At 38.3% G+C, this 22,786-nt stretch overlaps 1 protein-coding gene across 1 annotated transcript in view; it reads right to left on the reverse strand.

Annotated features, from left to right (window-relative positions):
- Window positions 1-22,786, reverse strand: part of SORCS2 (sortilin related VPS10 domain containing receptor 2) — a 561,128-nt gene that overhangs the window by 15,876 nt on the left and 522,466 nt on the right. The window contains exons 15-23 of the mRNA XM_074147142.1: window positions 21,306-21,426; window positions 19,853-19,986; window positions 18,590-18,718; window positions 16,968-17,139; window positions 13,328-13,514; window positions 7,930-8,063; window positions 6,467-6,590; window positions 4,575-4,687; window positions 2,763-2,888 (exon numbers count right to left, since the gene is read on the reverse strand). Coding sequence (XP_074003243.1) covers window positions 2,763-2,888; window positions 4,575-4,687; window positions 6,467-6,590; window positions 7,930-8,063; window positions 13,328-13,514; window positions 16,968-17,139; window positions 18,590-18,718; window positions 19,853-19,986; window positions 21,306-21,426 — 1,240 coding nt within the window. The remainder of the gene's footprint in view (window positions 1-2,762; window positions 2,889-4,574; window positions 4,688-6,466; window positions 6,591-7,929; window positions 8,064-13,327; window positions 13,515-16,967; window positions 17,140-18,589; window positions 18,719-19,852; window positions 19,987-21,305; window positions 21,427-22,786) is intronic.

Below are 22,786 nucleotides of genomic sequence, written 5' to 3' on the forward strand. Positions count from 1 at the left end.
ATCCCACCTGACATTAGACATGTAACAGATGTGTATAAATTAAGCGACCAAGTCTTCCTCTAGAGTCAATGATTAGAATGAATCACTTTTGAAATTGTTCTGCTCTTAAAACCAGGTTAAATCAAACTCAGTTTTTATTTCTACATGCATAAATTTGAAAGAGAAAGGGCTTTTGTCAGGCTCGAAGTTCAGAATTATCCAAAGGGCTCCTATTACTACACTGCCAACTTACTTGTTGGCATCTGATCTTTGTTATTGCTGGCTACTTTTATCAGTAATGACTCCTATTCTAGATCACTTACTTAAAAAATAAAACACCAACAGAAACTCCACCCAGTAGGTGTTCTCTGCCTGACCAAGAAATTATTGCTTTTAACAATCCTTCTGAAATCACATAATATCTCAAATCTAAAAGGTCAAGAACAAATAGGTTCTCCTCAAGGGAAGACATTTAATAACAATGTCTAAGTTAAGGATTCCAGGGACATCTCCAAACATGCAGAAAACATTCTGCATTGGTGAGTCCTTGCAGTAGTATCACAACACTGACTTTGAGAAGTGGCACTAGCAGCATGACAAAGCACATCCTTCCAGTGAAACACGATGAAGACCTTCAAGATTCTTTTCAGGTAACAGAAGAGAACGTAACAAATCTTTAAAGTGTCACTATGAGTATTTTCCTGTTGACTTAACTAGTTACTGCTTCTAAGTTTATTGACATAGGATATAATTTCAGGATATTTCTCAAGTCACAATGGATTCTGATATAAGGCATTTTATCAAAATTTGTGCCATTCTGTTCTAAATCAACAAATTTATATGCACATATCAATAGCTGAAGTAGTGCCCATTAGTAATAATATAAAAATAGAAATTTAGGCAGCTGTCACTAGAACACTGGCTCTACAACATTGTACTTCATAAATCAATCAATGTTGAAATATGTTACTAACATACCTGATTTTTTTTATCATTGGACAGCATAGGTTGCTGTAATTGCTCCTGCCTGCCTTGCTCCTGCTCCAACCAAATGTATGTTGTACCATATTTGATGTTTCCATACATGTAATCCCCAGCCACTACTTGTCTGACCTGGTCCATCCTAATGATGTCAGGAATATATATCTATTCTCCAGATTATACAATTACTTTCACCTTTCAGTGCTCTTCTAGTTCCACAAAACCTTTGCAAGGTCTTACTGGAGGACTACTTCTTACAGAAACTGTGCCCTGCTAAACTACTCTAATTTCCTCATAGCTCTACTCAACGGAAGTTTTCCCAAATCATTTGCAACATGTGATTGTTCTTCTTTATACTTTGGAGTAAGTCACAGGGTATTTCATAGATAAACATGAAAAAAAGCCTTGATTGTAATTGATGATATTCTTTAAGCTGCCTTGAAGCACAGCACTAATAAAACAGTTGAGATTTAAAGGAAACTAATATGCATAACATGTTGCACTGAAGTAAAATGTTTGCACAACCAAGGAAGCTATCACCATCAATTCCCTTAAATTATTAAAGATGTCCATTCCATACATGCTTGGGATAAAGAGAAAGAATTTCTATTAGAAGCTGCATCTTGCTTCTTAAAAAAGTGGAAAGATGCAAATAATTTTGAAGTGGTAACATTCACCTGGTTGGAAGCTGCAGCTGATGACTGGCTCTCTACTAAAGAAACAGTCTACTAAAATTAACCATTTCCTGCAACATAATTAGGATTTCAGACTCCCAGGAATTCCTACTGTGATTACAGAGGGAGAGCTGTAAGGGTTTGGGGTTGCCACAAAGCAGAAAATTTTGTGCATTCACACTATACTCTGTGCATTTAAAGTAAGTAACAATTCACACTGTGCATTTGAAAGTAAGACACCTCTTCAAGTACTTGGACAACATCAACAAACTCCTTTGGACCTTCCAAAGTATACCCCATCAATTCCAAATGCAATCTACTCGTTTTGTGTTAAGATCTTCATCTTAATTACTTCTCCAGCTCTTTGGATAATAGGACCTTGTCCCAAAAAGCTGTAAAATTAACAATACCTTACATTGGGGTTCTTTGTAATTGGCAGGACTTGTACTGCAAGATACAGGCACAGTGTTGGGATCTGTTCCTTCTCTATCACAGTACAAGGACGAATATCATAAATTGTAAGTGCCAATCTTTGGATTTTCAACTGGAATAAATCTTTTATTATGGAAGAAATATGTTTTGGAAATAAGTAGGGAGAAAGTGATGTCTGATTTTCACTCCTGTGTTCATTATAATTGTTTCTTGCCAGCAGAAAAGGACATTTGCTCATAAAAGCAGAAACTACCTGCTTGATGCTCTTTGCATTACAGGTCAACTATTAAGGTTCTTTTTCTGCTTGAACTGAAATCTAATTTGCTTCTGAAGACAGTGGAGAGATGGTTTGTCCCTCTTTAGAAGTATCAGTGTCCTAAATACAATTTTTCTCTACCGAATGTTCACAGACTGACATGTTATCACTGTTATTTCTATTTAAAAAACATATCAATATATCAATATTAGTTATTCTTGAGAAATACACTAATACCAGTAAGCACTAGATTATGTTGGTCTATACACTGTCAAACACAGCAGTCACAGCTGTTGCCAGCTTTTACATGTCTCTTGTCAGGTGGAAGTGAGATCTTTACATAGTTAGGTAGCACCTTTTAATTTCACATGAAGTGTAGAGCCACTGATTGCAAAACAGGACGAAGACTGTCCTAACAAGACATACATTCCTCTGGTTACCTTATCGCTAGTTACACTTCTCTTCCTTTTTGGTTGGTTTGCTGGTAGTAGCACGTGCAAGTCAGCAGTTGTGGGCACACCAGGTTTCACGACTGTCATGAGTGTTTCTTTGGGTATATTGGTTTCCTGTGAAGACAAAGGAATACACCACATTATAGGACAGTATGCTTTATATTTTATAGAAAATACATAAGTAACTCCACATGTGTCTTTTAGTCTTTAGTGTTCAGATCCTTAATATTTAGAGACGATTCCACCAGAAGCTAAAAAGTGAACAAAGCCAAACATAAATTAACTGAAATGTGAGCTACTCTTTGAAGACTGGAAGAGCTAAGCATTGTTATCACATTAAAGAGATTTAGTGGCATCATGGAAAGAAGCAAAATGAAGTGGTGTGCAGTTTTAGCAAAACCCTGCAATCACTGTGCATTTCTAGAGTAACATAAAAAAACCCAAACCTAAGTGATTTAGGATCCTTTGTGGGCCATTCAGACACTTGGTAGAAGCGGCATATTCTTTACAGCATTAGAAGGGCATATTCTTTACCGCTAACTTTAGCTTGGAAAGACTACTTTTCCATCTGTGTTTAATGGACAGAGAGAAGTATTCCAGGGTGAGAATAAGAGCACCTATGTTCAGTTCCTGAACTTATTACTAATATCTACATCCCCCACTAAAAATCAAGTGCTTCTCTTTTCAAAATAGTTCATGAAAATTTTGCTTTTAGTCTCAAATTATTCCATGTGCTGTATAATATAGCCACACAATTCTAATGACAACATGTTGGGCACTTTCTGTAGCCTTTCTCCAACAGATTCTGAAATTCCATTAAATCATACTTTTTTTTTTTTTTTTTCAAATAATTTAGTAATTATAAAAATGAAAAGGCTATTTTATAAGGAGGTAAAATATTTGAGTGACACTGGTTATAGAATGGGTTTAAGTTGAGAAAACTGGGAATTTACTTTAATTTGATATTTTATATGAAGTTTAAAAAAAAAAAAAAAAAACAAACCACAAAAAACAAAGGCAGGAAAAACTATAAAGTCAAAATTCCAGAAGCTGATTTGCACTACTGTAAATCCACAAAAAGTCAAGTGATTTCAAACACAAGTATTTTCAAAACATTATCAGCCTGCACCTCAGCGCTATTTTCCTCAGAAAAAGTCAGTGTGTGCACACTCAGTTGCTGGCAACGTGTGTACCTGAAGAGCACAGCTCTAGAGCTCACAGTTTTTACGGGGTGCTTTCACTTAACTCAGAGAACTGCTGCATGGCTTTGTACTTGATTTAACCTACAGGATTCAACTGCTCCCAATCGACACTTCTGCGAATATGATCTTAAAAAACAGCTGTATGAACCGTTTGCCTAGATATTATATATAATTTTCAAAGTTACACAACTGATATTGTAAATTTTTTCTTTCTGTTTTGCTTTTACACAAAGCCTCTGGTTTTTTATATTACACAGCATCCTCTGCTTAATTTCTAAATATATCACATTTAAGCTATTCTTCCTGTTTTGGAGTAAGCGGTATTTGCCAATACATTTATCCCTAATCCCAGAGAGCAATATTTAGCATTAAATGCCAATGAGGCTGTGTTAGACCTGAACTTTCTATGTTACAATATCGTCATCTACAGCCTGCATGTAAAAGCCACACTAGGCTCAAACTTGTTTAAAATGTGGCTCATGAGGTTCACTTTATTATTTTGCACTGCCTCCTTTTTTTCTAAATGAGAAGGCATTAACTTAACCTTCAAGCTTTACGACTGGTGAGGGAACATTTTATGAGCAATCTGAAAGAGCACCTTTGCAAGAAGTCGCGTTACTACACGCCCTATGTCTTCCCTCCACTCTGGTATGTCGGGGTTGTATATATCCAGGTGCTTAGTGAACTTCAGAGGAAGAACATGAAAATGATCTAGGAAGAAAAAAACCAAAACAAAACATTTTTGAACAAGTAACAAACCAAGTTGCAAAAACAGTTTTGCAGAAATAAAAGCTGAAAATACATATGTGGCATTATTTGCGGTGCAGCGCTGCAGTATCTAGGAACCCCACTGCTCCGCGTTGCATACTCTTGCACGGAGCAGGAGTACACTCTTGTCAGGCACTCAATTTCTTTCTGTATTTTCATCAACAACATCAAATTTGTGCCTAAAGATAAAAAAGCAGGAAGAAAAAAATAAACAAAGCAGTTTTACATACATCCTCCAGGGTCATAACCTTCCCAATAATTTTTCCTTAGGATAATACACCACGCAGACGTGGTTGGTTTCTTTTATTTGTAATGGGAATGTGCCAATGGATTTTATTCTCACTGAATCATAAACATGTGGTTTTTTCCCATTACATGTTCCTGTTTTTCATGTAAAATGAATATTTTATGTATTCGATTAACTAGTTATGAAAATAAGAACAGAAATTATATATCAAAGGCTAACTACTGCCCTCATCAAAAAAATAAAAACAAGGTACGCCCACATTTCTCTGGATATGGCCCAAAACATCTGAAATAGCAGAAATGGGCTGTTCCTCAGTAAACAGTCTCTAAAATCTTTCCTTTCTCCATATAGGCTTCTTGGATGAACACCTGGGGTTAATCCAAAGCAGAGAGAGAGATCGTCTGGAATGCATGAGTCAAACCTGGCCTCTCCAATGCTTCTGACAGAATTTTAATGTGGTTTTCTTTACCAGAGGTTTCTTTATTTCCCCAATGACCAGTACGTTTTTTTGCTCTTAGTATCAGGATTGGACAACACAAAGAGCAGAAGCAGCGTTTGAAAACCAGTCATTGATTTAGTCCCACCAAGACAGGTTATATGTCTAAAGATTTCTAAAAAAGTGGATGCACTTATAAGTGGTATCATAAACATTAAATCCATTCATCTTAGGAAAGGAAAAGGTTCATAAAAGCTGCATTTAGCATGAGTGTAGTTTTTACCACTATTTTAAATTCGTAAGTATACTAAAAGCAAAAATAACAGAATCTTCTTCAGACAATAGAGATGTATCATGTTGTGTATTTCTGAAGGCTTTTAGCTCTGCATTAAAGAGAAGCTTTTTCACTTATCACTATTCCCACATGTGACAGCACAAATACAAATGTAAATAATTCGTCAGCACTACGTTTTTCACAGTATATTATGCCTTGTCATCACATTATAAGACACAACAAAACACACCAAGGTACAATGAGAAACAAGATCTGAAGAGTTTTTCAATAATTACAGTGGAGCTATACTTGATCCAAACTCTCAGATAAACATCAAAGGGTTGATATATCATCAAAGAGTGATATATTGCGATAAAAGGCAATTATTTCACATTGCTTTTAATGCTGAGAGTATATACACAACTAAATTTTCTTTTTTTTCCAGAGGTATTTAAACCACTTTACTTAGAAATTCTAAGAAACTCTCTAGTCATACTATTGCTACTTAGAGCTTGGGAACTACAGTAACATTTTAAATAAGCAAAGGAAAGAAAATGTTTTAGATTAAATCCTTTCATGCAATGGCACTGTTCAACTTCATGGAGTTACCTAGTGACAGTTCATCCCTCTAATTTTGAGAATTAAATGCGGTGTTATACATAATTTTTCAACAGGTTCAGTTGTGTCAGGGGTGGTTTAAGAGGTAAAAGAAACAAGTACACATGAAATAAACAAAACAAAAAAATAACAAGAGCAAGGTCTCACCAAAAACTTGCACAACTTTTGAGTCCTGAAGCATGGAGCTCCCACAGGAAGCCTGCACCGTAACTCTGACGTCTCCTGTCTCAGCAAACCTTGTCACCAGAAAACTCTCCAATGTAAGGAATGGCTTTAAAAACAAAGACAGGTTGAAAATAGAATTTCAGCAAGAACCACAAAAGCAGTGTCTGAAGAGATTGTTACTAACAAAAATAAATAGCAGAAAAGGTTTCACATCAATTATTCAATTAATCAATATTTTATCAAATTTCTCAATTACTATTTTCAATACAGAATATTTCTTTCCCTAAATGGAACATTTATAAACAGAATAGCTGTCAGATGGGGTAAACATTTCTTTTGGAATAATTGGTAATTAGGTTTTCATTCAGATCCCACTGAAATAAACAGATTTTGAGTCAGGCTCACAAATCTCTACAAGATCATACATAACAAGCCATACACCTCAAAAAAATGTGGGGTATAGTCAAGGTCAAAAGGATTAATTCTGTCAACTTAGAGCATGACCCATGGAAGTGCACCAGTCCACCATAACTTCCAAGGCAGAACCGAGATATTCTGTTCCCTGACCATATCTGTATGAGCTACAAAACCCTTCACAAGACTACATCGATCCGCGGTGCCTGTTCTAGCAATAGCAAAGTCAACAATAGTGACAAGATACAGGCTGGGATTATGGTAGACAGCACATTTACAAGAAGAAAGTTCATTGTGCTTATCTGAAGCATTCCTCTGTCATACTTAGTCTCCCTCACAAAGAAAATATTTTACTTATCTGTTATTGAAAGAATTAAAAGAAATTAACCCAGCTAGATATGAAATACTCCCAATAGAAATACTTGGATATTTATTGCTTTAGGATATGTTTATCTAAACTTTCTATCCCCAAGTGAATTATCGCTAGATTTTTTGAGTGCTTTCACTATTTTGATATCCTTTTAGATATCCCAGTTATTGTCGATATGCCAGTTTACTTTAGACACCCAGAAAATATTTATCTATACAATTAATATATATATTTCTGTACAGCATTTCAATTTACAGTACTCACATTATCAACATGGAAGCGCATAAATCCAAGTTCCATCCTTCACCAATGCTATGATCCTAAATACACCCCCCTCCACAAGTTTCTTTCCCACAGGTAATGAAATAGAATAAATTTTTGTCATCTCCCTCCCCACCCATCCCTCTCGCCCCAAGAAAATACTTTAGAAATTCAAACCAATCCTAGAAGAGAAATTTCCACATAAGCAATAAAGTGAAATTAACACCTTAAATGCATGTGATAAAACAAGGGAAGTTACATACTCCTTGCCACCAGATATAACTGGCTATTTGGTATGAAAGATGGTCTAAAAGAAGTCATAAAACATGGCAGTATTTCTGTTAAAGTAAAAGGTGTCAAAAGTGGTTGAAAATAATCTCAGTCAAAACCATGTATGTACCTGCAGATTGTTTCCTATCCACCAGTAGAAGACTGTCAAATTAGGGTTCTTAGGCAGTATGATGGCTGTCAGGTTCACCTCCTGGTTTCTCCCAACAACTGGAACCACTTCTAAATTTAAAGCCTGCAGTGGAGCTGAAAAAAGTTCCCAAAATATCAGTAAACAAGAATCCATCAGTTTATTAATGCCTCTTTCCCCACAAGCCTCTCCTCTGCACACCGCAAGGTCCTGAATTAATTTTTCCCTCCCCCTCCTGCTTCACATCTGTGATGAATACTATTCATTGGAAGCATTGGAAGCATGTAATTTTAACAAAAACCCTCAAACTTAAAAAAATAAAATAATCACCAAAAAAAAATCCTAGTGCAACATGACGGATCACCAAAATGCACCTCTCTGTTGTACTTTTTTTGGGTGCATATCCAATTTTAGAAACCATAAGCAAATATCCCAGCTAAAAAGCAGAAAAGGCATCTCAGCTTTTTTTTTTTTTTAATGTAGTAAAAGATTAATAAAAACCTAACAAATATCTCAATCTGCTAAGAGAAAAAGCAGAAAACTGAAAAAGAATGTAGCTGATTACTCATTTTCATTTTAAAATATAAGCTGTTAGGCTCACACCACATAAGATCTCATTAATGCATATTTTAAAATAGATCTGTATATCAGGGGAGCATTTATTTGCAACTCAAAATAGATAATCTTTGTACCCCAAAATATGCCTTTAGAATAAGTTTGGTTTTTTCTGAACTTTTGCCTATGATGGCTGTAAACGTTAATAGTAGTATAAAAGAACTGCATCATTACAATGATTTTATCTTCTTCTTAATGTTGTATTTTGCTTCATAGTACAATAACTTTATTGAAAGAAAATCTTTTGGAGGTTTCCAAGTATAGCTTTTTCAGAATGTCTGAATCATAGAATCATACAATAGTTTGGGCTGGAAGGGACCTTTAAAGGCCATCTAATCCAACCTCCCCTGCAATGTGCAGGGACATCTTCAACTACATCAGGTTGCTCAGAGCCCTGTCCAGCCTGACCTTGAATGTTTCCAGGGGTGGGGCATCTATCACCTCGCTGGGCAACTTTTGCCAGTGTTTCAACAACCTCATCGTAAAAAAAATTCTTCTTTATATCTAGTCTAAATCTATCCCCTTTCAGTTTAAAACCATTACCCCTTGTCCTATCGCTACAGGCCTTGCTAAAAAGCCTGTCCCCATCTTTCTTATAAGACTCCTTCAAGTACTGAAAGGGCCGCAATAAGGTCTCCCTGGAGCCTTCTCTTCTCCAGGCTGAGCAACCCCAACTCTCTGAGCCTGTCCTAACGGGAGAGGTGTTTCATCCCTCTGATCATTTTTGTGGCCCTCCTCTGGACCCTTGGGAGGGTCCATGTCTTTCCCGTGCTGAGGGCTCCAGAGCTGGACACAGTACTCCAGGTGGAGTCTCACCAGAGTGGAATAAAGGGGCAGAATGACCTCCCTCGACCTGCTGGCCATGCTTCTGTTGATGGAGCCCAGGATATAGTTGCCTTTCTGGGTTGCAAGTGCAGATTGCCGGCTCACGTCCAGTTTTTCATCCACCAGTACCCCCAAGTCCTTCTCGGCAGGGCTGCTCTCAATCCCTTCAGCCTCATCCTGTACTGATACCAGGGGTTGCCCGACCCAGGTGCAGGACCCTGCACTTGGCCTTGGTGAACCTCATGAGGTTCACATGGGCTCACTTCTCAAGACCGTCCGGGTCATAGAATCATAAAATGGCTAGAGTTGGAAGGGACCTTAAAGATATCTGGTTCCAACCCCCCTGCCATTAGCAGGGACACCTCCCACTAGAGCAGGTTGCTCAAAGCCCCATCCAGCCTGGCCTTGAACACTTCCAGGGATGGGGCATCCACTACTTCCCTGGGCAACCTGTTCCAGTGCCTCACCACCCTCACAGGAAAGAATTTCTTCCTAATATCTAATCTAAATCTCCCCTCTTCCAATTTAAAACTGTTACCCATTGTCCTGTCACTACACTTCCTGACAAAGAGTCCCTCCCCGCCTCTCCTGTAGGCTCCCTTCAGATGGTCCCTCTGGATAGGCGTGTCAACTGCACCACTCAGTTGTTGGCAAACCTGCTGAAGGTGGAATCAATCCCACTGTCTGTATCAGTGATGAAGATACTGAACAGTACTGGTCCCAACACAGACTCCTGATGGTCACGAATCTCTACCTGGACATTGAGCCATTGACCACTACCCTTTGGATGTGACCACCCAACCAATTCCTCATCTACTGAACAGTCCACCCATCAAATCCATATCTCCCCAACTTAAATTGAGAGAAGGATGTTGGGTAAAAGCTTTATAATAGTATAATGTGATATATTATTTCTTAACTTCACCTGTACCACCCATCCAGGATACCAAAGTGCTGTATGGTCCGACATACATTCAATACAAAGAATGAATTTTTGCTCCATTTTTGTTTCATTTTAGAAATCTTTTAACTCATTCAAAGGCCTTTCATCTCAGTTCAAATTCAATTAATACAAGTCCAAAGCCTTTCTCTTACTCTCTTTCATTAACTGATTCATTGCCTGTTCACTTCTAATTCACTTTGATTAAACTGACTGCAATTCTCTAAGAGCACACCCTCCTTCTTTTGCACCATACTTCAACCAGTCTGTGTGCTGCTTCATCCAAATAGAAGGCTCTACTTTCACTCTGTGTTTTCTCTGATGACTCTTTAACCGCCTACATGAATTCAAGACATGTTGAGTGTTAAAACAAATGGTTTCTTCAATAGCTTCTTTACTGAAATGGAGTTAAAATGCTCTTCCTGTTGCTAGTGCCTTAAGGAAAAATGTGTTCCTCCTAGAAACAGATTTTCCTTCTGATGGGGCAAATTAAAGAAGTCTGAAGGGATCTGTGTCACTGTGTTGATTTTGCCATAAATTTACATTTTCCCAGTGAAAACCAATCATTCTGAGATACAGTTTCGTCCTGAAGCGGGTTACTTTCTTTTCCAAAATTTTTAGGGAGGAAGTTGTTTGGAACTTGAATGGTGACTGTTATTTCTAAATTCCTATACAGTAAAGAGCTAAAAATAATTATTGTGAGTCATTCTGCTTGTCTCAGTCACACAGTTCCATAATGCATTTGAACAAGCTTCATAGCACCCTTAAGTGTATACAATAGGAATGAAGTTGACTTACATGATTTCTGTTTAATGAAGCTACAATTTCAGCACAGTTTTTAACACTCCCTTATTATTCGCACTATAGACATGATGGTTTCATGAAAAAGAAAATGTATGCCTAGTTCTTCTGCTATTCTTATTCTGGATTACCTACTCATGTAGTATACTCATGTTTATACTATCAGACTTGCTCCAATTTCTCTTACAGTTCATTAACAAGTAGCAGATTGTGTGATCTAGATCAGAAAGCATAATCTGGATGAGAGTCCCAAGTTCATGTAATTGTCCTGCATGACAAAGGATCCCGGGCAACAGAACTTGGCATAAGTGAAAAATATTCCCTTTTCCATTTGTCCCTGAAAAAATTCCCTAGCAATACATCAGCTGGAGATAGGGTAAAAGCAGGACTCTATGGACATTTCTGTTCTCACAATATTCTACAGTGAAAAATGTCCCTGAACAGCTATTAGTGTTTCTCTAAAGCATAGAAATAGCAGTTTAATTAGTGCCAGCTAATTTCTTCAAATCTTGTAATTTACTTACAAAATTAAACAGACTAAATCACACAGAAAGCATTTATTCAAGCAGGCTGGGTAACATGCTTTTGTGAGTCTTTTGTTGACCATGAACAGCATCCACCGACAAGCTCAGGAACGGACCACATCTGCTTCAGTGCTCTGCTGCCACTGCACTTCAGCAGGAAAGTCCTCTTAACACACCAGTCATTTTACTTGGGAAAAACACCTCTGGCTTCTGCAATTTGTAAATCCACTGCCTAAAACACAACTGACGTCTTTTATTTTTACTGTTTATGCCGATGCAGGCCACATGAGAAGCACATTTTGAGAAACCAGTTGTTCCGCTTTCTGTCGGGGCTTGCTACTGCTCATCATACTCTGAACAGTAAGAAGTTGTTCTCCCCAGAGAATAGGGTGTTACACAGAGCTTTTTGCTGTTCGTTGCTTGTACAGATCTACTGTTCCTGTGCTTAATCTACTTCTCAGCACCTAGAAGCTCCAAAAAGTAACAGTGAGGCCCTAAATAATTTATCTGAGCTCTCTGGAGTTGCCAGATGATTTAGGAAAAAAACACAACAAAGATAATGAAACTGAGGTGGAGAATTTGATTCTGATCCTTTCTATTTGATTTTAATAGGAGATTATCCATTAGCACTAATGGGTTGGGCTCCATCTGCTAATCAAAACAGAACTGGAAACCCGGGACTCATGGACTCCGACTACCAAAATACATAAATATCAGTAGTCACCAGACAGGCTGACATAAAGCATGCGGATCTGCGCACAGCCTTGTATGTGGCTCTAGCAATTTTCACTGCTTTGGGATTGAGATGGAAGACACACTGCTCACAACAGAGGGGAACAGACACCCAGAGAATGCAAGATGAGTATCTTTTCTTTTGATGTTACTTGTTTCTGAATTTTTGACATATATGAAAACAGGGAAAGCAATAGTTGTCTTGAATCTCGAAGGCAGAGGAGAATTCAGTTCCAGTTATGAGTTTCCTTCTTCATTTCAATTATGAGATGACTGAGGTACCTTAAGCTTGCGATGGTGCATGATATTGCCTGTGCCATGCTATTCTTTTAAAACTATTTGATGGGTTTTTTAGGTCTTAATTAAGGAGAGAGAGAGAAGTCTAAGTCAAATAATACTGGTTGCCAACATGAAGTTATACCCAAGTACCACTTTAAAACTTTGTGAGAATTAACTACCTAAAATCTAGATTCCAGTGCTTAAAAAGTAGCCTGACTTTTAGAAACACTGAGATTTTGACCCTTTTTTTAAAAACATACAAGAGCTCATACGTTTCTCAACACGTCTGTTCACTTGCTTCACACAGCACCTAGAAGCCCCTAAAACGATATAACTTGAAGTGTTAAATTTTAGCTGTTAAGACTGCCAATGGGTCTTGACTCAGGAAGACAGATCAAACCTGAGATTTGAACCGAGGAATGCTTGCTATTTAAAAGATTAATACACCATCCTTCTCCTAAATCCAAACAAACCTAACTCTGACCTCCTAATAGATTTGGTTTACAAGCCTCTGCATTAACACACAGCACTGCAAGACTGCAACAGGCTATTGAAAAAATACGTATTTTTCCTAATTGTGACTAGCGATTTCCTTTACTACTTCATAGTTGTCATAAGGTTTCTACACAGTAGCAAAAGTAAGAAAACCAAAGAGCTGATTTACAGTTCACTTGGACGAACACCACAGCCTCATCATGCCCAGCCACATTCTCAGCCTTCACTGAGACGCGGTAAATCCCAGGATTCTCATAGCGGTGACGGATGGGTTCTCCAGTCATCGTAAGGTTCACATATATCGCCTTAAAGCCATCTCCAAGATCTACCTGGTATTTCGTATTCAATATATCACCCTAAAAGGAAAATATATAAAAAATATTTTAAATGGCGAAACCAAAATAGACAGGACACATGATTATAACCATTTCCTGAATCACAACAGCATTTCCAGCCCCAGCCAGATATTTTGACTCAATTGCAATAGTTGCAGTAAAACCACTACATTCATGGCAAAGATTTTAGTGCAACAGATGTTGTGTGCATTAATAGAGATAGTACTAAATTTCCGCAGTAAGGTTCTACCTTAAAACAAGACACCCCAGACCACTAACCAAGTTGTACGACACAGAAACCACCACTCTTGTCTTAATGCAGCTGGTCATTAATTAACATAATGGTGCAGGGCAGCCCCAAGTTCTGGACTGATTTTTATATGATTGCAAACAACTGAATATTGTTATTTTAGCAAATGACCACTTATCCACTGAACTTCTAGCTTACGCAATTATAAAGTAAAATTAATTGGTTTAGACCTTCTTCACAGCACCTTCTAACCACACCCTCTGAGTGTCAACCATACGGCCTTCAATGTCCAAGCTGGGATCTTCTCACAGAGTTGTACTGCATTATACAGAGCTACCAGCATGTTTAGAACTAATGTGCTCTACTGCAAAATTAGATGCATGAGTAATGAAGCAGACCATTGAGCTGAGTTCGGAAAAGGGTTTAGAAGTCCAGCCAAATAATTCTGTCATGTCAAACATCTCACAGAATTTATAATTCATTGCACTTCTGCTAAGTGCTCCCTTAAATGACACCGTCTTCCTGAACCCAGGCCTAAAATACTGCAAGAGTGATACTACTGTGAGAGGACAAACATATGCCCATCACTCATGTTGTCACCGTGTGGCTGCTCAGGAGAGAAGTCAGGCCTGTGCTACGTGGACTGGTGATGCAGATGGAGTCAAAGGAAACTTCATTTTAGCTGTGAGCAGCAACACCTTTTCAATGCTACTGTCAGCACTGCCTTAGCGAGCTGCCCTGCTTCCTTGGTCTTCAGCAATATGTTCCTGCTTGCTTGCCACAGTACACATCCATCACAGTCACACAATTAAAACATGTTGCAGGGCCAGGGTTGGTAGAAAATCCTCCTTACTGTGAAAACATTGTGTTGGTTTAAAAATCTTCATTGTCTCTAGGAAAGGAACATATACATCCACATGCTAGTCAGGTGACCTGAATGGCCATTGAAGCAAAGAAGGATCGACACCCATCAAATTATTCAAAAGTCACTTCATTTCCCCATAATCCACTCTCTGAAATATGTTTATATCAAAATCTACTCCCAAAAGGCAGCACTAACGTAAAATCAAAAGAGGCAACAAAGCCTAGAATTTACATACCCTGGCATTACAAAGGGAAGGAAAATATACTATTATTTCCTCCTTTTATTCTTTTGCAGTTTGGTTGATTTTCTTCCATGTTTTATCAGATGAAAGAGCCTTGCTTATAATGTAAAAGAATACCCATAATAAGGAACCTGTAGGGTTATCAAATACCTAAACACCGTATTTCAACACACATAAAGGACTTTGAAAGCTTCTTTGCTGTGAAATTTTTTTTCCAAATAACATCTTTCTTTTGACAACAGATGGGTAGAATTTAGCAGAGGAGATAATATGTTATTAAAGTTTAAAGCAAAAGAGATGTCTTCTTGCCAGCAACATGCCAGTAAGTGGAATCTCTTCAGACAACATTAGCTTGCAAACAGTTCTTGTTCACTCTTTCTTATGCTAACAAGTACACATGATTTTTTTTTCCAGGTGAGACAGAAACCAGTGTTGAAAGTCAGTAGATGCAAGCTTCTCTTAATGTTTTATTCTAATAGTTTCCCTAGTGCAGAGATGAGAGTGCTGTCTTCAAAACTCCAAGGCACTTCTGTTTCCCTGACCAGGAAAGACAGAGAGCAGTGGACAAATAACAAGAGAGTCACATATAAAAAAGGCGGCTAAATTTAAAAGGAATTGGGGCTTCCACTTCCATGCAAAATAGAGGATTGTCATGACATTATTTATTCATACATTCAGCCAACAGAATCTGGAAAAAAATTTACAATTATAAATTATTAATATTTCTAAGGTCACTTGCAAACTGCCCAAACACACCCGAAGCCTGCTTTCTCTACTCCCTGATGTCTGGCATTTCTGTACTTAGTAACACGCGTTCACATAAACTGGTAAATTAATTTTGTTCAGCAAAGTGGTATGTTTTGGTTTATCCTAGTGGAGTTGTTTCTTAAACTCAGCAATTGTTATGAATTCTCATTAGACTGTTGTATAGCTTAAATCCTAAACAACACTCAGGACACTTGAGAATAAATATTATTCTTAGCCATAGGGGGCAGCAAACTGTTACATTTCTTCTAAATCTACCTTCCAGTTAGACGTACTGAGCAAAGCCTTCATCAGAAAACACAGCACGGGATTCCCTTCAAGATCCCTGACTTCTGAAGATTTTTGAATAGTTTTAAATGTCTTTACGTATTGTCACAGAGATTCATGAAAGCTTCAGAATCTATATAGTAGGAAAAAAAGTCAAAACGCCAATCAAAATCATTAGAGTCCAAATGGCAACTAAATGCTCTATTGTTACAATAAAAATTTCCAAGCAAATTATAAAAAAAGAAGGCAGCATAACTTGCCGCACAACTGTTGGGGCACTGCAAGCACTGGGACGCAGAGCCTATGAAGCACTAAGCAGCCCAGTGATCTGCACAGAACCTTCTTGATCCCATTACAGAAATAAGTCCCAAGTGCCTGATTTATACCACAAAGGTTTGCCAAAATGTGTGAACTTTCTTCAAGTTCTTGCAAATCAGAGGGGTTAGCCAGGAAGTACAATACTCTGGTAACCTGAGCGCAACAGTTAGAGCCTAATACTAAAAAGGATAACATTAAGCAAGATAACCACAGCAAACAATTAATCCAAAAGTTACTCACTTATGTTGGTCAGGGTGCTAGGAGATTGTCTCTATCAATAAACAGAAAAGAACCCCATATCTTTGGCAACATGCTATTATATAATAAATGTTCTTATGTTGTTCTATTTGCTGATTTCTGCAAAGCTTTGCCTGATTCCTTTCTGAAAAGTAGATTCTCAAAACCACTTAAATCAGAATATTAAACATTCTCTGCATTTCTATTCTTCTCTGATACAGCAGTTGAAATTTTCCATCCAAGTAGACTCTGGTAATTTAGTTCCTTTGATTTTCAAAGAAGCCAATGTCTTTTAGGAATCATGACTGACCGTGCTGCTGAGGAGACAAATCCCATTCTGTGGACAGAACTTGGTGGTTCACTGAGCTTAGTGGATTGTCTGATTCACTTGAAAACAGAGGTTTCAATATTTAGAGAGCCATTCGTCTTTGTCTTAAGCATAACAATCTCATTCATCAGCAAAGCAGGTAAGAGAGAAAGGAATCATAACAATAGCGAGGAAACTTTCATAAAGCCAATGTTCATTACTACCTGCTCTTGTCTGACAATGAAGGTGACATCTTCCCCAGGCTTAACAGCCAGGCTTTCTTCTCTGATGCTGATCTGAAGTCCCTTGGGAGCAATCAACGGACACATATGCTGTGCTAAGTTTTGCTGCAGGTCTACACCACCTTCACACATATTAGAAACAACTTTCCTGTACCTGCAAAAACAGAAAGCAGTGAGCACAATGAACTGAAGGTGAGGAGGAGAATGCCATCAGAGGCACTGAATGTGAGTGTGACAGTAGCTAATGAATATTTCTTGCGTTCACGGACAAGACTGCAGATGATCAAAACCAACTCATGATGCAAATACCTTGATGACGGACATTGCCTTTACAGAGTAAAACCTGTTGAAGAAAGAGGGGGTGGAGCAGATGAGGATTTCACTTGTATGCATTGGAACAGTTTGCCTTTTCAAATTTAAAAACACATCTGACCAGCCCTCCAGGAGCTAGATGGTCTGCTGTCCTCTATACCATACCCTTTTCTAGAGTTCAACAGTCTTCAGTGCTCTAGAGGTCTTGGTTCAAACCCCAAAGATCAGGAAGAAATTAGATCAAGCAGCTTTTGTATTGACCCAGAACCAATTACTTATCTGCTGCTTTCAAATCCATGCATTTCTTAAAACACTTAAAGCATTTATTTAACATAACAGTATAAAGGAGTGAAAAGCCTAACACTTTTACAGAACTAATAATGAAATACTTGGATGTATTACTACAGTAATTATTTACAGATCAGTTTCACTCAGGTATGTTATTTTTAAACATCCTTTAAAATTGGAGTCAGATTTTGCTCTTTTGAATTCCTATTCTGTATATTACAGCTGTCAGCCGCAACCCAAAAGGCATCATTTTCCTTGGTAAGGCAAATATACAAAGAGACCGTGATTCTATTGCCAGATTTGACATTTCATCATTTGGTTCTCATCTCCACAACCGACAGAGATGATGTTATGATAAGCCAGAATAGATGCCAGCTGCAAGTTATTCTCAGCACAGACGTCAGACTACATTGTAGTGTATATTCTATGTGGTATTGTTTACAGTTACTAAAGGTTTCCTTTGATTCTGAGTATCCCATATGGTCAGGAAAAGAATCTATTCTCCACAGAACTCCTTACCCCTATGGAAGTGAGAGACTGGGAAGTTCTGTGAGATGGTACTGGCTCCTCAGAGTAATTCATTGGATTCAAACTGAAAATTGGTCTGAACTCAAGCAATGAGCCAAAAAAAAAAAAAAAAGCCCAAACAAAAAGCGTTTGAATGGAAATTCCTATCAGAAGTGTAACGATGGTTACAAAATGTAGTTTTGTATATATACAAAATATATACAAAATAAAAATATTGGGAACAAGACAGCTCCCCCTCTTCTCAAATGGGTTAGTTTTTGAACTGTTGTGAACATGTAAAGTAACATTCCTCTTTCATTAGTCTGTAGGAAGCTCTTGCACATGCTCTAAGTCAGAGTCACGATTTCTGTATTTCCCATTTTTTTACAGTTTGCCTTATTTACGTTTCCTTGAAACCACTTTTCTGGCCCTTGAGTGGACTGTTCTCCCCTGCTCTGGAAACCTCTTTGAGCCAGTTGAACACAAAATCAACTTACCCAGTGCTGCTGGTGTACGCCTGCCCCAGCACACAGTCTTCAGGAGGCGCTTCTGGGTTAAACCAGAAGTCAGCAAAGCATTTGCTAGACTCTGACTCCAGAGGTGCAGAGCGCTCAAACCCATAATCACTGAAAAACATCAACACCAAGAGCGTTACTATCCCCACTTAATCCAGCAGTTTAATTTGGGGTGGATGAGACTACTTTTTTAGGAGTAAAAAGATTTTTTTTAGTATTATTCTACCAGCTGAACATACAAACTGATGAAGCCAGTTCGGTTCAAAGTCTAATTACAACAGGAGTTGCATACACCTGGGCGAAAAGCTGGTTGTAATTTGTCAGTTCTGCAAAATTGGTACTTTTGTGCTAGCTTAGATTTTGAAAAGGTTTCCTTTGCACTCAGACCAACACATTGCTTCTATTTTTTTGCTTCATTTGCAAATAGAAAGGGTTTGCTTGCATTATAAATCAATCCAATGGTCATTTTTCAAGTCTCGACCAATAGAGAAAAAAAACAGGATTTGTTCAGTCAGGTGAAACAAACACTTAAATGACGGCAATGTTTCTAAAAAACAGCAAATGCAAAAGGAACGTGGAGTACTGTGCCCAGTTCTGGGTTCCCCAGTTCAAGAAGGACAGGGAACTGATGGAGAGGGTACAGCAGAGGGCTACAAAGATGATTAGGGGACTAGAACATCTCTCTTAGGAGGAAAGGCTGAGGGACTTGGGTCTTTTTAGCCTGGAGAAGAGAAAACTGAGGGGAGATCTGATCAACACCTATAAATACTTAAAGGGTGGGTGTCAGGAGGATGGGGCCAGCCTTTTTTCAGTGGTGCCCAGTGACAGGACAAGAGGTAATGGGCACAAACCTGAACATAAGAAGTTCCATCTAAACACGAGGAGGAGCTTCTTTACTTTGAGGGTGGCAGAGCACTGGAACAGGCTGCCCAGAGAGGTGGTGGATTCTCCATCTCTGGAGACTTTCAAACCCATCTGGACACATTCCTGTGCAACCTGCTTTAGGTGGACCTGCTTTGGCAGGGGGGTTGGACTAGATGATCTCCAGAGGTCCCTTCCAACCCCATATCATTCTGTGATTCATTCTGCGTGATTCTGCGTTACTCAAATTACACGTTACCTATTTGCTTATACACAGCTATGTGGAACCCCACATAGTACATAGAAAAAAAGGAGTAAAACCCAGCTCAAACTCTAAGTAACTATTTACTAGCAATAAATCAAAAGGTCCACAGACAGACTCACCATAAGAAATCGGAGTTCACACATTCACAAACTTTGGATGTGAGGGCTGATGTAAAACTTCTCCCTTTAATGCACCACGATGAAATCTTCCTCTTCCGAAAGCTCCTCTGCTGGCCCATGATGCAATGATCACCCTGAACATCAAAGCACCGGACTTATTGCACACTTTAACCCACACTACACAGACGTGACCTTATGTTGTTGTGAGAAAGGTTGTCTTGCTGCCAAAACTATAAACTTGTGTCAACTCTTCCACACTCAAATGTAAAGGCATTCAAAGGTCTTAGCCGCTGCCATCAACTAATGGGCCAGTACAGAGTTGTAATATACACTGTATTTCAGGGCACAAATCCAAAGATATACATGAAAATTTCAAGTGCAATTTAACCCATGTTTCATGTGCGCACAATCTAGGCAAAACCCTACAACTGGCCATTTAAAACTTCAGTGTGGATGCAGATTGCTGAAGTTCTATCTAAATCATTTTGTCTCATGTTGGCAGTCAACAAGAAGCACAAACATGCGGACACAGGTAGAATTAAGACTATCTGAACACACTCAACTGGTAACTGGGCAGCTGCAAGCACTCTGTCAAAGTCATTTTAGTAGTTTCTAATTCCTGAAAGACATTGCCATGCCAATATCCCAAAATACCGTTACTCTTTAGGCTCAGATCTGCATAACGTTCTTAGTAAACACACAGCATTCCCAAACATGAAGTATAAAATTAGGCATGAGAACTAGCAAATGAGAGCTGAAAAGCTGGAATAATGCAGAGCTGTATGCAAAAAAAAAAACCCCAGCCCTGCAGAGAGCAACAGAACAAATGTACTGGAAGAAGCACAAACTTAATAATCAGAATTATTATGAATAAATATGACATATTCCATTTAATGTGGTCTCTTTAATCAATACATTGGATAGAGAATGTACCATCCCAAAATTGGATTTGGCCAGAGAATCAGGATTAGCAGAGCCTTAATGCATTACTGCAGAAATGGTATTGCCCAAAACAACTGGACCTCATTACTTGATCGGTCCACTGAGATCCTAAATTACTTCTGGAATGGGCTTTACTTACGGCAATTTATATATAAGTACAGTATGTGGTCAGGGAGTTGGCAGAACGTATGACTGCATGTTGAAATTTCTTCAATCAATATTGCACACTTTAGTTTATGGTATATATTTCACAATCCAGCAGGACCACCTATTATGGCAGACCACCAGATTTACTTCCGCCTTCCCCGAGGCACAAATCTCACAACCAAAGAGAACAAAAAATCCTCCTCCATTTTAAACTATTGTAAAATCAGCAAACAACAACATAAGGAGAACAAAGTGGGGGATGTAGCATGCAAATTCTAATTGAAAACATTTTTCTAGCACATAGTTCTACCTGAATCTGAAAGCTATGGAAAAGTTGCGGCAGTTAACATAAGACCATGAATACCTGTAGATTTGTGAGCTCCCAAGATTCATAGTCATCATCTGAGCACTCCCTGGGGAAGGATGGTCTGAAGTCCACCTTCACGAGTTCCCAGTCTGAACGGTAGCTAATATGTCCAAAGACTCTGAACAAAAAGATGAAAAATAAAATCTTATTAGAAAGAAATATCATACATCTGAGATTTAAATTTTCAATTCTATCTTTTCCTTTCCATGGTCATTGTGATGGCTTGCACCCCCAACCCCCCTGGACCTGACCTTCTCCCCTAACCCTGCTCAAGCAATAACCACCAGTGGTGGTCACAATGGATGCATCTGGTCAAAGTGGATTCAGGGGAGACAGATAATAACACAATAACCAAGGGCTAATTTATGGCAATGTCCCCACCTTTGGAAGAAAATAACATCTACAGTAGGTATGCAAATATGGCTATGAGTCAATCATCCTACCCCATAAATAGTGAACAGCCCAAGAGTGCTTTGATCTCTCCTGAATGGCAGCAAGCTGCACATCAGGATCCCCCCTTAAGTAGAGACACCTCTCAAGGTTACTCCTCAAGGCTGAGAGACTCCTTGCCACAACAGATTCACAGTAAGTGAATAATAGCATGCTAAACTTTGAGATCTTAGATAAGTGATATAAAGAATTGATTGCATATACATAACCCTTTAGATATAAATCATTGAGCAAGTCTGGGACTAGGACTGGATCCAGCTGCACCTAGACTCCTCTCTGAGAACAAGTTTAGAAAGCAAAGGGAATCCTTTCTGAACCTCAGGACCCAATGGGAGGGTCTCCATGACAGTTTTGCTTGACCCTGTCCTCTATGCAGTAAATAACCATGTGTACGTTGCCATTGAATCTCATTAAACCACTGTTGCATTTACTATCAAACTTTGTTAAATCACTGTTTTATATCAATAAATATATTGCTGCTTCTCTCTTACGAGTGAAGTGTATCACTCCATCTGCAACAGTCATGGTTCCCTACTAAAAGGTCCCCAGTTAATTTTTCTTCCACTTTTATTCCTCTTCATATGCAATGTGTCCAGATAGAAAACACTTGCAAATTGTCTATGGAACTCTACAATGAAAAAATATAGCACGTAGATTAGAGATTTTTTTCCCCAGCATACTATCCAGAAATTTAAATAGAATTATACTACCTATTCTAATTTGGAACCTAATCTATTTGTCTATTATCTTGTTATATGAAACATTTTTCAATAGGGAGCAGAACCCAGGATCACCGGGTACAATTTCCAGCTCTGTCACTCATTCCTTATGATTATGGTGCAAATTCTTCAGTTGCTTGTGTGGGTTTTTTTCTTTACTTCAACAGATTTCAGATGGCAATTTAGTATTGTTCAAACTCACAGCAGTATCATGAAATTGTATTCATTTCTAAGGAATACACTGAATCTACACATTGTGCTGAAGAACTCTCAGTCTCCTCTTCATTTCAGATCGTCCAATATATAACA

Source organism: Numenius arquata, chromosome 5 (genome assembly GCF_964106895.1).
Source record: "Numenius arquata chromosome 5, bNumArq3.hap1.1, whole genome shotgun sequence".
In the NCBI taxonomy this organism is placed as follows: Eukaryota; Metazoa; Chordata; class Aves; order Charadriiformes; family Scolopacidae; genus Numenius; species Numenius arquata.